The sequence below is a fragment of the Nannospalax galili genome, unplaced genomic scaffold, assembly GCF_000622305.1.
Source record: "Nannospalax galili isolate Female #2095 unplaced genomic scaffold, S.galili_v1.0 scaffold237, whole genome shotgun sequence".
NCBI lineage: Eukaryota > Metazoa > Chordata > Mammalia > Rodentia > Spalacidae > Nannospalax > Nannospalax galili.
The window spans coordinates 1792579-1804704 of record NW_008339924.1 but is presented as its reverse complement, the minus strand read 5'-3'; the positions used below and the strand labels follow the sequence as shown (position 1 = coordinate 1804704).

General features: G+C 41.8%; 1 protein-coding gene across 2 annotated transcripts in view; it reads left to right on the top strand.

The window, feature by feature from the left end:
* Positions 1 to 3633: 3633 nt before the first annotated feature.
* Syce3 (synaptonemal complex central element protein 3) overlaps positions 3634 to 12126 on the top strand; it is a 32261-nt gene continuing 23768 nt past the window's right edge. For both annotated transcript variants that reach the window (XM_029564359.1, XM_008834781.2), the window contains exon 1: positions 3634 to 3715. In XM_029564359.1, coding sequence (XP_029420219.1) covers positions 3689 to 3715 — 27 coding nt within the window. In that variant the 5' untranslated portion in view covers positions 3634 to 3688. The remainder of the gene's footprint in view (positions 3716 to 12126) is intronic.

The following is a 12126-nucleotide window of genomic DNA, read 5'->3' as shown; positions in this document are numbered from 1 at the left end:
TTAGCACTCTCCAGATGCTAAGAACCCACAAGCAAATCAGATTTGGTTCTGGGCTATCATTTAGAAACCATGTTTATTGAGCACAAACATGTCTCTATGCTGATATTCAGTAATGAACAGAATACTTTCTGTACCTATATGGAATTCACTACTAGATTAGGCTGACGTGAGCAGGAAGGAGGCAGAGCAACTAATGGACACAAGGCCGCCTTTGGAATGACCCATTTAGCAAATATTTACTGAATGCCTGTAATATGCAAGGCAAGTGATCTAGCAATAAACAAAACTAACAAAAAAAGTTCCTTCCTTTGGAGCTTAAGGACTTTGGTAAGAGATACAGACAATAGCTGAAACAAAGTACATGACACAGTAAGCCAGGTGGAAATAAGTGGTCAGGTGAAGGTAATAGACAAATGCAGGGATGGGTGTAATTTCAGATGGTGTTGAAGGAAGAGTTGTTTTAAGATTTTCATTTATGTGTATATCTCTCTGTGTGTGCCTTGTATGCCAAGGTGCCTGCAGAGGTCAGAAGAGGGTGTCAGAGCCCCTGGAGCTGGAGTTACAGGCAGTTGTGAACCTCCTGATGTGGCTGCTGGGAACTGAACTCAGTTCATCTGTTAGAGAACTGAGTGCTCATAAGCACTGAGCCAGCTCTCCAGTCTAGAACATAGGTCTTAATAAGTGGAGCAGGTAGAACATTCCAGACTAAGGGAACAAGAGCCAAAGGTGTATGGAGAGAGATACCTGCTATGAACGATTAGCATATGACAGTCTGTGGCTGGTGCTAAGGTCAGAGGAGCAGGAGGGGCAGGTAGAACCAGTGATTGGGTGACTAAAAGAGAAATTTAAATTTAATGCTTATAAGAAATATCTGTGAAAGGCTAGGAATGTGACTCATGAGTGCTTGCCTACCATGCATGAAGCTCTGAGTTTGATCTCCACAACTGCATAAACCAAGCATGATGGTACATGTAGCTACAAAGTGAGTTTAAGGCCAGCCTGAGATAGATGCCACTCTGTCAAAAAAACAAAACAAAAAAAACACCCATGGGTAGTGGGTGGTACATGCCTTTAATCCCAGCACTGGGAGGCAGAGGCTGCTGGATCTCTCTGAGATCAAGGCTAGTCTACATAACAAGTTCCAGACCAGCTGGAGCTATAGGGAGACCGTCTCAAAAAAGAAAAACCTATGAAAATGTGTTATAGATTCTTAGACTATGAATTAAAAGCTAAAGAGAGATCTAGACTCAGAGTTTGAAGGTCACTAAAATCTTGAGAGCACATTAGAAGTATTCTAGGGCAGAAGAAGCTAATGTCTTTTGAGTCTCCATGAGCTTATGAAAGTATTAAGTGTTCTCACACAATGTTACATTCCTTATCAGAGCTTTCTTGAGCTTCCAAAATATTTTTACAAACTTCTTTTGCTCATGAGGCCTATGTAACCTCCCCTGAGAAACTGGGTTTCAGTATCGTTTTGGTGACCAATTTGGGGAAACAGTAAATAGAGTTTTGAACAAGCTGGCTTTTAATTACTGTTGAAATTCTGTCATTAAAGTTCTTATATCATGTTTGTTCTTGGTTAAATTAAGTAAGAGCAGATTCTGTAGTGCTAAGCCAGGACAGAATCTCTTGGACCATCCAACAGATCCAAATATACTCCTGTAAGTCCTGTGTATTTCAAAAATCTACATTAGTTAAAACTAGCAGCCTTAATAAACAAATCCTAAAATCCCAGTGGTTTAACCTAATAGAAGTTTACTTCTTACTTCAGATCAGATCCTAGTAGCTGAGAGATCTTTGCTCGATACCATTATTTAATGTCCTAGGCTGACAGAGGCCATAACTGCAGCATTAACATTGAGCAGGTACTTAGGGAACAAGAAAGAGTCATTTGTAGGAGGTTTTGGTGAACCTAGGCTGGAAATGAACACTTCTACCTACATTCCACTGGCCAGTGCTCATACTGCAGGAGAATCAGGCTATGTGCCTAGGATGTAATAAGAACATTGGATGACAGCTGGTCTCAGATACACAAGGGCATAGACATACCAGACAGACATCCTCTAGGCTTCCTGAGAGCCCAAACTCTGCAGGACATTTCAGATAGCACACCTCCATTTGCCAGACAGGGTACTCAGGACCACTCATATTCCACTTGAACATAACTCCTGAGTTTCCTCTTCATTTCCCCAAAGTAACAGACTCATCCACACCTTTTATCTTTGCTCCTGCCTGGAATTCTGGTCCCTTTTTCCCAAGGCTTTGAGTTAATCCTATTTATGTTTTTTGCGGGGTGTTGTAACAGAAGTCAGTGCTGGGCTGAAAGGACAGCCAGAAAACCAGCTTCAGAAGAGGGAGGAGCCTAACAGTTTATGGAAGGGATGTGGCCCAAACAACAGTCTCCTCAGTAATAAATGAATAAATGCTCACTGTATCCAGAACTGTTTGACTCAACCTCAGCTGTTTCCTCTTCTGGCAACGTGTGTGCTATGGATGAGAAGCTCAGAGAAAACTCTGTGGGTCCTGGGTTTTTATTTAGTGTCCAAAGTTAATTCTAAACTGAATTGTCTCCCTCTTATCTCAGTCTGTGGTATCATCACCTTCCAATCACTGACATATTTCTCCCACACCGCCTACTTACTCCTTACTACTACTCTCCACACCTTACTAGACCCTGTCAAATCTACATGGCTTTTGACTGTTTCCCTCCTCTGTGACCCTGCTTTGCTTTGTCCACACTTCAATCATTACCCAGTCTGCTTCATCTCCATCCTGCTGCCAGTAGCCAGCCAGAAGGTCATTTTAACCATTTTACTCCTCTGACTACACTCCCTGGACAAGACGTCCATGGTCTCTGAATAAAGATCAATTTGGATTAGTCTTCTGTCTAGCCTCTTCACAACTAGAGCTTTATGCTGTTGGCCCATAAGTTCTAGGTGACTTGTTACTTGCTTGGTCATCTATGGACTGTACCAACTGGATACAGGAGCACTTCAGGGCAGACCTGGGTTGAAACGTGCACAGTACTTCATCTGAGTATACCTGTGTGCTATTACCCCTGCCTCATAAGGCCTTTGCTTTCTCTGTATGGCAATTGCAACATCAGTCACACAAGAGTCTTGACAATTAACAAATGTTTAAGAGTATCTTCTGTGCCAGGTGTCCTGGTTACTTAGGGTCACAGTGATCAGAGAGGGCCCTACTTGATAACCATACACAGAAGCATGTAAAAAAAGCAACAGTTAAGAGCACTGGCTGTTCTTGCAAAAGACTTAGGTTCAAATCCCAGCACCCACTTGATGGCCAACAACTGTTCTAGGGTACCCAATGCCCTCTTCTGTCCTCCCCGGGTACTGCAGGCACATGTGCAATTACATACATGCAGGCATAACACTCACATGAAATAAGAATAAATAAAAGTTAAAAACCAACAAAATTGTCAGGCACTGGCAGCTGTGGGGAGGGTGTGAGCAGGGAAGAGGCAGCTTAGGGCTCCCTGGTTTCTAGTCTATTCGCGTCCAACCGCTGGCCCACAGCCTACTGAGGCCCCGCCCCTTCGGCCCCGAAGGTCAGCCGAGGTCGGTGAAAGGCCAGTTCCGGAGGCGGGACTGGTAACGGAAAGGGGCGGGGCGTCGCTCCCAGGAGTCCCTCCTTCCGCTCCCGCCGCGTGAGCGGCAGAGCTGACCAGATGAGCGGAGCGTGGGCCCAGCCGGAGGTGAGCGAGGCCGGCGCGCCCTGGGGCCCGACTTTCCGGCACGCCTGAACCTTAGGGACATTTGGACCCCGGGTCGGGGTCCCGGGCGCTTCCCACCGCCCCACTTGAGAACCTTCAACGTTGTTACTCGCCCCTTACGCCGTGGCCCTCTCCCGACCTGTCACTTCTGGCACCCACCTTTCACCTTAATCCCTTCGCCCTAAAACGCAGGCGACTCCCCTCGTCTCTTTACCTCACAGCCTCATATTCCAGCCCTCGGGCTCCTCTTCCAGCGCCTCCCCCAGCCTCCTTATCCCACCACCTGAGCTCGCTCCCCTGATCTCCTTCCTCGCCCCACACTCCAGATGCCTCCCCATCTCCTCACCCCACACCCTCATCTCCCCTCAGCTTCCTCAGCCCACTCTCCAGTCTCCCTCCCAGCATCTTACCTCACACACAGGCCCTGAGGCTTCTTACCCATAGCCTTGGCCCCCAACCCGCACTCTACTCATCCCATACCCCGAATGCCCTCTCCTCAGTCTCATCTCTCCACACCCTCAACCTCACCTCATTCTCCTCATCCCACAACCTAACCCTCCTCTCCTCACATCGTAGGACCTTTCCCCTCAGACTCCTCTCCCCTCACCCCAAACCCCTGCCCTAAGTCCCTCGGTCTCCTCACTGCACACTAAGATCCTTGCTCACAGTCTCCTCACTGCACACCCTAAACCTGCAGAATTCTTACCACACACCCCAAAACTCCTGTCCTCAGTCTCTCCAAACATCCTCCTCCATCGTACCCCACACTCCTGTCTTCCTGCTCTCAGCTCCTTAACCCACACCCTAGATGTCTCCTCCCCGTCTCCTCACCCACTCCTTAAGATCCTTCCCTCTCAGTCTTCTCATCTAACGTCCTCCACAACAGTCTCCTCACACTACCGGTCCCAGGTCCTGAACTCTGCTAGACTTATCCCACGCGCCCCTTCTCATCCTCACCAATCCCAGTCCCTGAATACTACTAACCCTGAGATGTTCTTCATGTACCTCAGCTCTCACACAAACATGCTGGATCTACTTCCTAGATTCATCAATTTCTGAACCCCAAAGTCATGTGGCCACAGCCTCCGTCTAGTTGTTTTATGCTCTATCCTCCAATCTACCTGCTCCTCCATTTATAGAAATACGTATTTTTTAGGTTTTTATTTATTTTTATTTTATGTGTATGAGTTTTTTGCCTGCATGTATAAGTGCATCATGCCTTGCAATGCCGGAAGAGGCCAGAAGAGAGTGTCAGATCCCCTGGAACTGAAGTATAGACAGCTTTTCCCGGCACCTTGAATTTATACTTTTGGCTTTATTTTTTTTAACATTTCCAGAATCTAGCCACTTCTCACTACTTTAATTTCTAACGTTGTGGTCCAAGCCCTATCACCCCTTAACCTGAGTGGGATTTTTTGTCACCCTCCAAACTGATCATCCTGCTCCACCTTCTCCATCTTTAGTCTATTCTCAACATTGTAGCTACAGAGATTCTTTTAAGTAATCAAGATATTTCACACCGGTTAAACCCCCTGAATGTCACCTCATCTCAGAATAAAAGCCAAAGTTCTACATAAATACTTGCCATAACTTAATAATCTCCTAACATCCTGTCCTCCATTCCACTCCAACTTTGTTAGCATTCTTGCTCTTCCTCAGCCACGTCAAGCCACCCTGAGCTTCAGGGCTTTTGTTTTTGCTGTTCCTCTGTTCTGAACTCTTCCCCACCCCCCAAGATATCCACAGGACCCGTGGACTTACATGTTCATTTTCTTCTAGTCTGTTTCAAATTTTTACCTAATCAGAGGAGTCTTCTCTGACCACAACATATGGAGTGGTTCCTCCTGCTCAGTTAGTCTTCTACCCTACTTTATTTTCTCCTTAGCACTTATCATCACCTGATATTTAATATATGTGCATTTTAAGTATGCTTTCCCTGACTAAAATATAAATTCCATGAGAATAGGGATTATTATATTTTGTTCATGAATATCCTAGCACCTAAAATGCACAGCATCCAATGGTTATTTGTTGACTAAAGGAATTAGTTGACTACATCCTCTCTTCTCTTGGCTTTAAGTATGCACTGCATAGTTCTCTGCATTTCTGACTGCATATCAGTGTGCTTTTTCCTTCTGCTTATTTACTTAGAGTTGGGGGTCCCACGTTAGTCTCAAACTTGTGATTCTCCTGTCTCAGCGTCCTGAGCAGCTGGGATTACAAACACATTCTACCACATTAGCTCCTGTTCTTTAAATGCGGATGTTTTTCAGGCGTCCTCCCTACTCCATTTTCTTTTCTCCCTTTAGACACTCACTGTGAATGATACCTCTTCCCACATTTTGGGAAGAAATTATCTGTACAATGGTGAGAAGAATGTGAAGATAATATCAGTCAATTCTTGTTTACATACATTAAGCATGGACTATATGTTTACTTTTAAGTTATTTGTATCTCCACCCAATTTCTATTCCACTTTTTTTTTTATCTAATGTTTCATTTATGTCATGCTATGGTGGTTAATTTCTGTTGTCAACCTAATTGAAATAAGCAACATGTAGGCCATTAATGAGGCATACCTTTGGATGTGACTGTGAGAGTGTTTTTAGAATGGTTTAACTGAGGAGGGAAGACCACCCTGAAAGTGGGGAGCACCATCCAATGGGTTGGAGTCCTAGACTCAGTGAAAAGAGAAAAAGAAGAAAGCTTGCTGAGCACCGGCATTCCCTTGTCTCTACTTCCTATTCAGTACAACGGATCAAGCTGCTCCCACGACTGTACCTTCCCCACTATAGTGGACTGCATTATTCTGAGCCCAAATAAACCCATTCAAACAAAAATTTTAAAAATAAAATATAAAATGAAATAAATTCTTCTTCCCTTAAGTTGCTTTTTGTCAGGTATCTGGGTTCCAGTTATGAGAAAAGTAACTAATACAAATGCCCACTATTTAATTTGATAAACTTGAGTGACAACTATATACCAAGATGTGTATATATCTAGGATAACCTTCGAAGAAGCTATAATCTCTATTTTAAATAAGAAACTGAGATATAATGAAATTAGATGACTTTCCAAGGTCTCACAGTCAATAACTAAAAGAACTAGAATTCCAGCCCAGGCTTTTGGGTTACTCAGAATTTTCAGTCGCTTACTGCATTCTCAATCATGTGTTCATCGGAATTTATTGAGCAACAGCAGACTATTGTATGAGAGCAGACTGTAAGCCAGACTTAACAGGACACTATTCTTGCCAATGTATGCATTTGCCCTCTGGACTTGAATAATTCAGCTAACTTCTCTGAGCCTTGTTTTCATCATCTGCAAGTTGGGATAATAGTAATACTCCCCTTAATAGGCTTATTATAAACACTAAAATGCAGGGCTGGAGAGATGGCTCAGCGGTTAAGAGCACTGGCTGTTCTTGCAGAAGACCCGAGTTGGAATCCCAGCACCTGTTGGATCCAGTTCCAGGGGATCTGACAGCCTCTTCTGTCCTCCATGGGCATTGCATGACAGGGGTGCACTTACTTACATGCAGGCAATACACTCATACACATAAAATTTAAAAAATAAACAATATTTAAAAATAAATAAACACGAAAATACTCATACCCATATTTGCCTAGAAGTAGGTACATAAACTATGGGGTTGTAAAAGAGGCGTGAACTGATGTTTGGAGTAAAAAGACAGAAAAAGTAACCATGGAATTGAGTCTTTCTAAAAAGGGGGTGGGAACTGGACATGGTGATGCATGCCTTTAATCCCAGCGCTCGGGGTAGAGGCTGGTAGTTCTCCATGAGATTAAGGCCAGCCTTGTCTACATAACCAGTTCCAAGCCAGCTGGGACTACAGAGAGACACTGTCTCAAAATAAAAAGAAAAAAAGGGAGGGGGAGGGTGTTTCAGGCAATGGAATACACACACATCATAGGGGGAAGAGAGAACATAGTATTTTTAGTCTTTAAATAGCATTGACATCAGGGCCATTTTACATGAAATGACTGATTTAAAATTGAGCGAGAACATTTGGATGAATAGCTATTGCTTTTCAGAGAATCTTGTTTTACGACAGGTTTCTTTCTTTTTTTTTTTTTATCAAAGTGATTTATTTGATGAATAGGCCCTGTGCTTATTTTTTCAGTCCCAATCTTCTTTAGCTTCTCTGTTTGTTAGATTCTCAACTTTACCAATTGATGTTATAGGACTGAAGCATAGTGTCTATAAAGGGTGTCTCTAGATGTTGCTTAATATGAGCTTGATGCCTTTAAAGGTACTTTTAGACAGAAGACAATTTGAATATTTACATAGGCTTTTTCTTTTTGTCTGCTTTGTTTTGTTTTATTTTCCTTTTTCGTTTTGTTCTGTTTTGTTTTGTTTTTTTCTGAGGAAGGGTGTCCTGTAGCTCAGACTGGCTTCAGATTCACTGTGTAGCTGAGAATGAGATGGTCTCAAACTCCTGATCCTTCTCCCTCTACCTTCCTAGGGCTGAGATTACAGGCATATGCAACCATGCCTGAATGCTTCAACTTTTTAAGTTAACATTTATGCCAAGAATAGTAGTATATGCCTATAATCCTAGTACTTGAGAGGTGAGGCAGGAGGATCAGGAGTTCAAAGTCATCCTCACATATACAGGAAGTTTGAGGCCAGCCTGAGCTACAGGAGATCCTGTCTCAAAATAAACTTTTAAATCCACAGTAAACAAATTGACATTCACTTTATTAAAGTTTAAATTATTTTATGTGTATGAGTGTATTGCCTGTATGTATATAAGTGTATCTGTGTCATGTAGTGCCCACGGAGGTCAAAAGAGGGTGTCAGATTCCCTGGAGCTGGAGTTACAGACAGTTGTTAGCCATCATGTGGGTGCTGGGACTCTAACATAGGTCCTCTGTAAAAGCAGCCAGTGCTCTTAACTGCTGAGCCATCTCTCAAGCCCATCATTTAATTAAAATTTAAAAATCCAATATTGTCGCATGTATTTAAATTTAATTTACATATCTTTTTTTAAAGTTTATTTGCCAATTTCTTACATGAGTGCACATTATTTGCATCATTTCCACCCCCTCTTTTCCCCTCTTTCTGTGTCACCCTCACTCCCTCTTGATTTCATGACCTTGTCTATTAATTATTGCTACACACATCATATATATATAATATATTCTATAATTATGTTGCCCGTATGTGCATGTGTGTAGTGCTGACCACTTTCTAGGGAATGGGGACTTATGAAATTTTTTCCCATTCATGCTGGCATGTCAACTGGTGCTGTCTTTGTAGCTTTTTTGCAGGCAACCATACTGTTGAGAGTTCATGAGTGCAACATCCCTGTCAGGTCCAGAAGACACTATCTCAAAGCAGTGGTCCTGGTCCTCAAACTCTTAGAATCTTTTCGCCCACTCTTCTGTGATGTTCCCGGAGCTTTAGGTATAGGGGTTATGTTATAGATGTCCCATTTGGGGATGTAAACCCCATGGTCACTTATTCTCTGCATTTTGACCAGTTGTGGATCTCTGTAAAAAGAAATTTCTTTGATGAGGGGTGAAAGTTGCACTTATCTATGGATATAAGGATAAGCATTTAGAAGTCAGTGGGAAACTATATATTTGAGGGTTTTATAAATATAATGCAGATTTATATTGGGCCTTGAGTTTTCTTAAATACTCCCAAACTACAAACAGTAAATTTTTGCTTAAAAATTACAACCCATAATTGATTATACCTTTTAAAATAGAATGGTAAAATTGACCTATTACTCTAATATGCCAAATTCTCTTATATATCCAAATGCACAAAATGATAAATATTCATAATACTTATTGGATTTTATGCTTGTAAGCATTTCCCATCTTTTAATTTTTTATGTGTACAAGTATATTGCCTGCACCCAATGTAAGTGCACCCATGTTGTACGTTGCTCATGAAGGTCAGAAGAGGGTGCAGATTCCCTGGAACTGGAATTATGCACAGTTGTTACCTGCCATAGGGTGCTGAGAATCAAACCCAGGTCTTCTGTAAGAGCAACCAGTGCTCTTAACTACCGAGCCATCTCTCCAGCCCCAACATTTCCCATCTTAATTCCCTACTTTCTCAGGGTTATAAATTGCTTACCTAGTAACAAAATACATTCTCCCATAATTTTTGAGGGTTCCCTGTCATATATTTTAGGGCTTCCTTTTTAGTTCAGTAAGATTCTTAGAATGCAGTGGACCCTCTGGGGATCAGGGCATGACTTCTGGAACATGATTCTATCCTACTTCTTCTACCTCTGATACTTCTTCCTTAGTCTCTGGCTGATTCCTTCACAATTCTCCAATCTCAGTGGCAGGCCTCTTTTCCATCTGCACTCTCTCCCTGGTAAGCTCACCTATGTCTTTAAGTATGACATCTATGTGGATAGCATCCAAATTTCTAACTGTGGTCTACCCTTTCTCCTGAATTCACATATCCAGTTTCCTCCTCAGTGTCCTCACTCAGGTGCCTAGTAGGCATATTAAACTTACTATGTCTGTGCTGGTTAGTCTTAATTGTCAATTTGTCATAATCTAGAATCACCTGGGAAGAGAATCTCAATGAGGGATAGTCTAGATCAGGTTGGCCTGTGGGCATGTCTGTGGAGGATTGTCTAGACTTTTAATTGAAGTGGGAAGACCCACCCATTTTGGGTAGCACCATTCCCTGGGACCCCTTTAATCTCAGGACTTGGGAGGCAGAGGCAAGTGGATCTCTGTGAGTTCAAGGCCAGCCTGGTCTACATAGTGAGTTCCAGGCGATCTGGGGCTACAGGGAGACCCTGTCTCAAAAAGACCAAAAAAATTTATTGATTGATTTTTATTTTATGTGTATGAGTGTTTTTCCTGCATGTATGTAGGCACACCCATGTGTACAATACCTGTGGGGCATTGGATCCCCTGGAACTGGAGTTAAGGACAGTTGTTAGCCATATGGGTGCTGGGAACCAAACCTGGGTCCTCTGCAAGAGCAATCAGTGCTCTTAACCACTGAGCCATCTCTCCAGCCCTGATTTTTTTTCTTAGTATTTATCTCCTCTTATGTTTATTTCACTTATGATATTTTTTATTGTCTGCCTCTCCCAATAGAATATAAACTGCAAAAAAATTTAATCTGTTTTGTTCACTGCTCCACCTATCCCAAATATACTGCTTAATAATTTTGTGTCAGAAGTGCTGACCTTGGAGGAATTTGAATTTCTGCAGGTGATTCTTTTATAATTTTTTTACATGAAGTTTTGTCTTATTTAACCCTTTGATAGAAAAGACAGCACATTTCTTTTACATTTCCCACATAGGTCAGCTTGGGCTACATAGTGAGTTCCAGGTCAACCTAGGCTACAGAGTTAGACCCTGTTTTCAAAAAACAAAATAATAATAATAATAATTCTGTGTCAAATGTATGGATCAGAATAAAACTGAAACTGGACATGATAGTAAATGCCTGTAATAATAGCATTTGTGAGGCTGAGACAGGAGGATCATGAGTTCAAGGCCAGCCATGCCTATATATTGAGTTCCAAGCCAGCCTGAGCTATACAACAATACCTTGTCTCTAAAAGATTAATTAATTTAAAAATTTTAAAAGACTATGTCTAGAGCTTTATAATAGTGAACAGATAGATAACACAACTTGGATATGAATTGTGTCATCACCTAAGTCTACCTTCACACAGATTTTTGTAAGCACCCACATGACAGAATTATCCTATTCTATTTTGCTTTTGTTTGGTTTTTGCAAGAAAATTATAAGGATTTTATACTTTTGTGTTTTTCTCATGGCTTTCCTTTCATCATATTGTGTAGATTTTAAATAATAGCTAATTATGTGCTAAATCTCTCAAGGATTTGTCCAGTTGCTTGGTCACAACTCATAACTGGATAAGAAATAGGAATCACTGGAGCTGCACAGAAATCCTTTAAGCTATAGTAAAAAGATTGTATCTTTTGAGTATGTGCAGTGCTAGGGCTTGAACCCAGGGCCTTGTACACATGAGGCAAGTGCTCCATCACTGAGCTACATCTCCTGCCCCCAAAGATTGTATTTTATCCTGAAAGAAATAAGAAACTTTTGAGGAGTTTCAATGATATGATATTTGCATATCAGAAAAGACCCTGGAATAGGATTACAAAATGGAATAGACAAAATGAAGCCTAACAACTGTCTGTAACTCCAGTTCCAGGGGATCTGACAGCCTCTTCTGCCCTCCACGGGCATTGCACAACATGGGTACACTTACATACATGCAGGCAATATATGTATACACATAATAAAAATAAATAAAATTTTAAAATAAAATAAAATGAAAGAAAAGCAGATTGGGGGAACTGAGAAAAATAATAAGTTAGCTCAAGTTGTTGAGTTTCAAATGTTTAAGA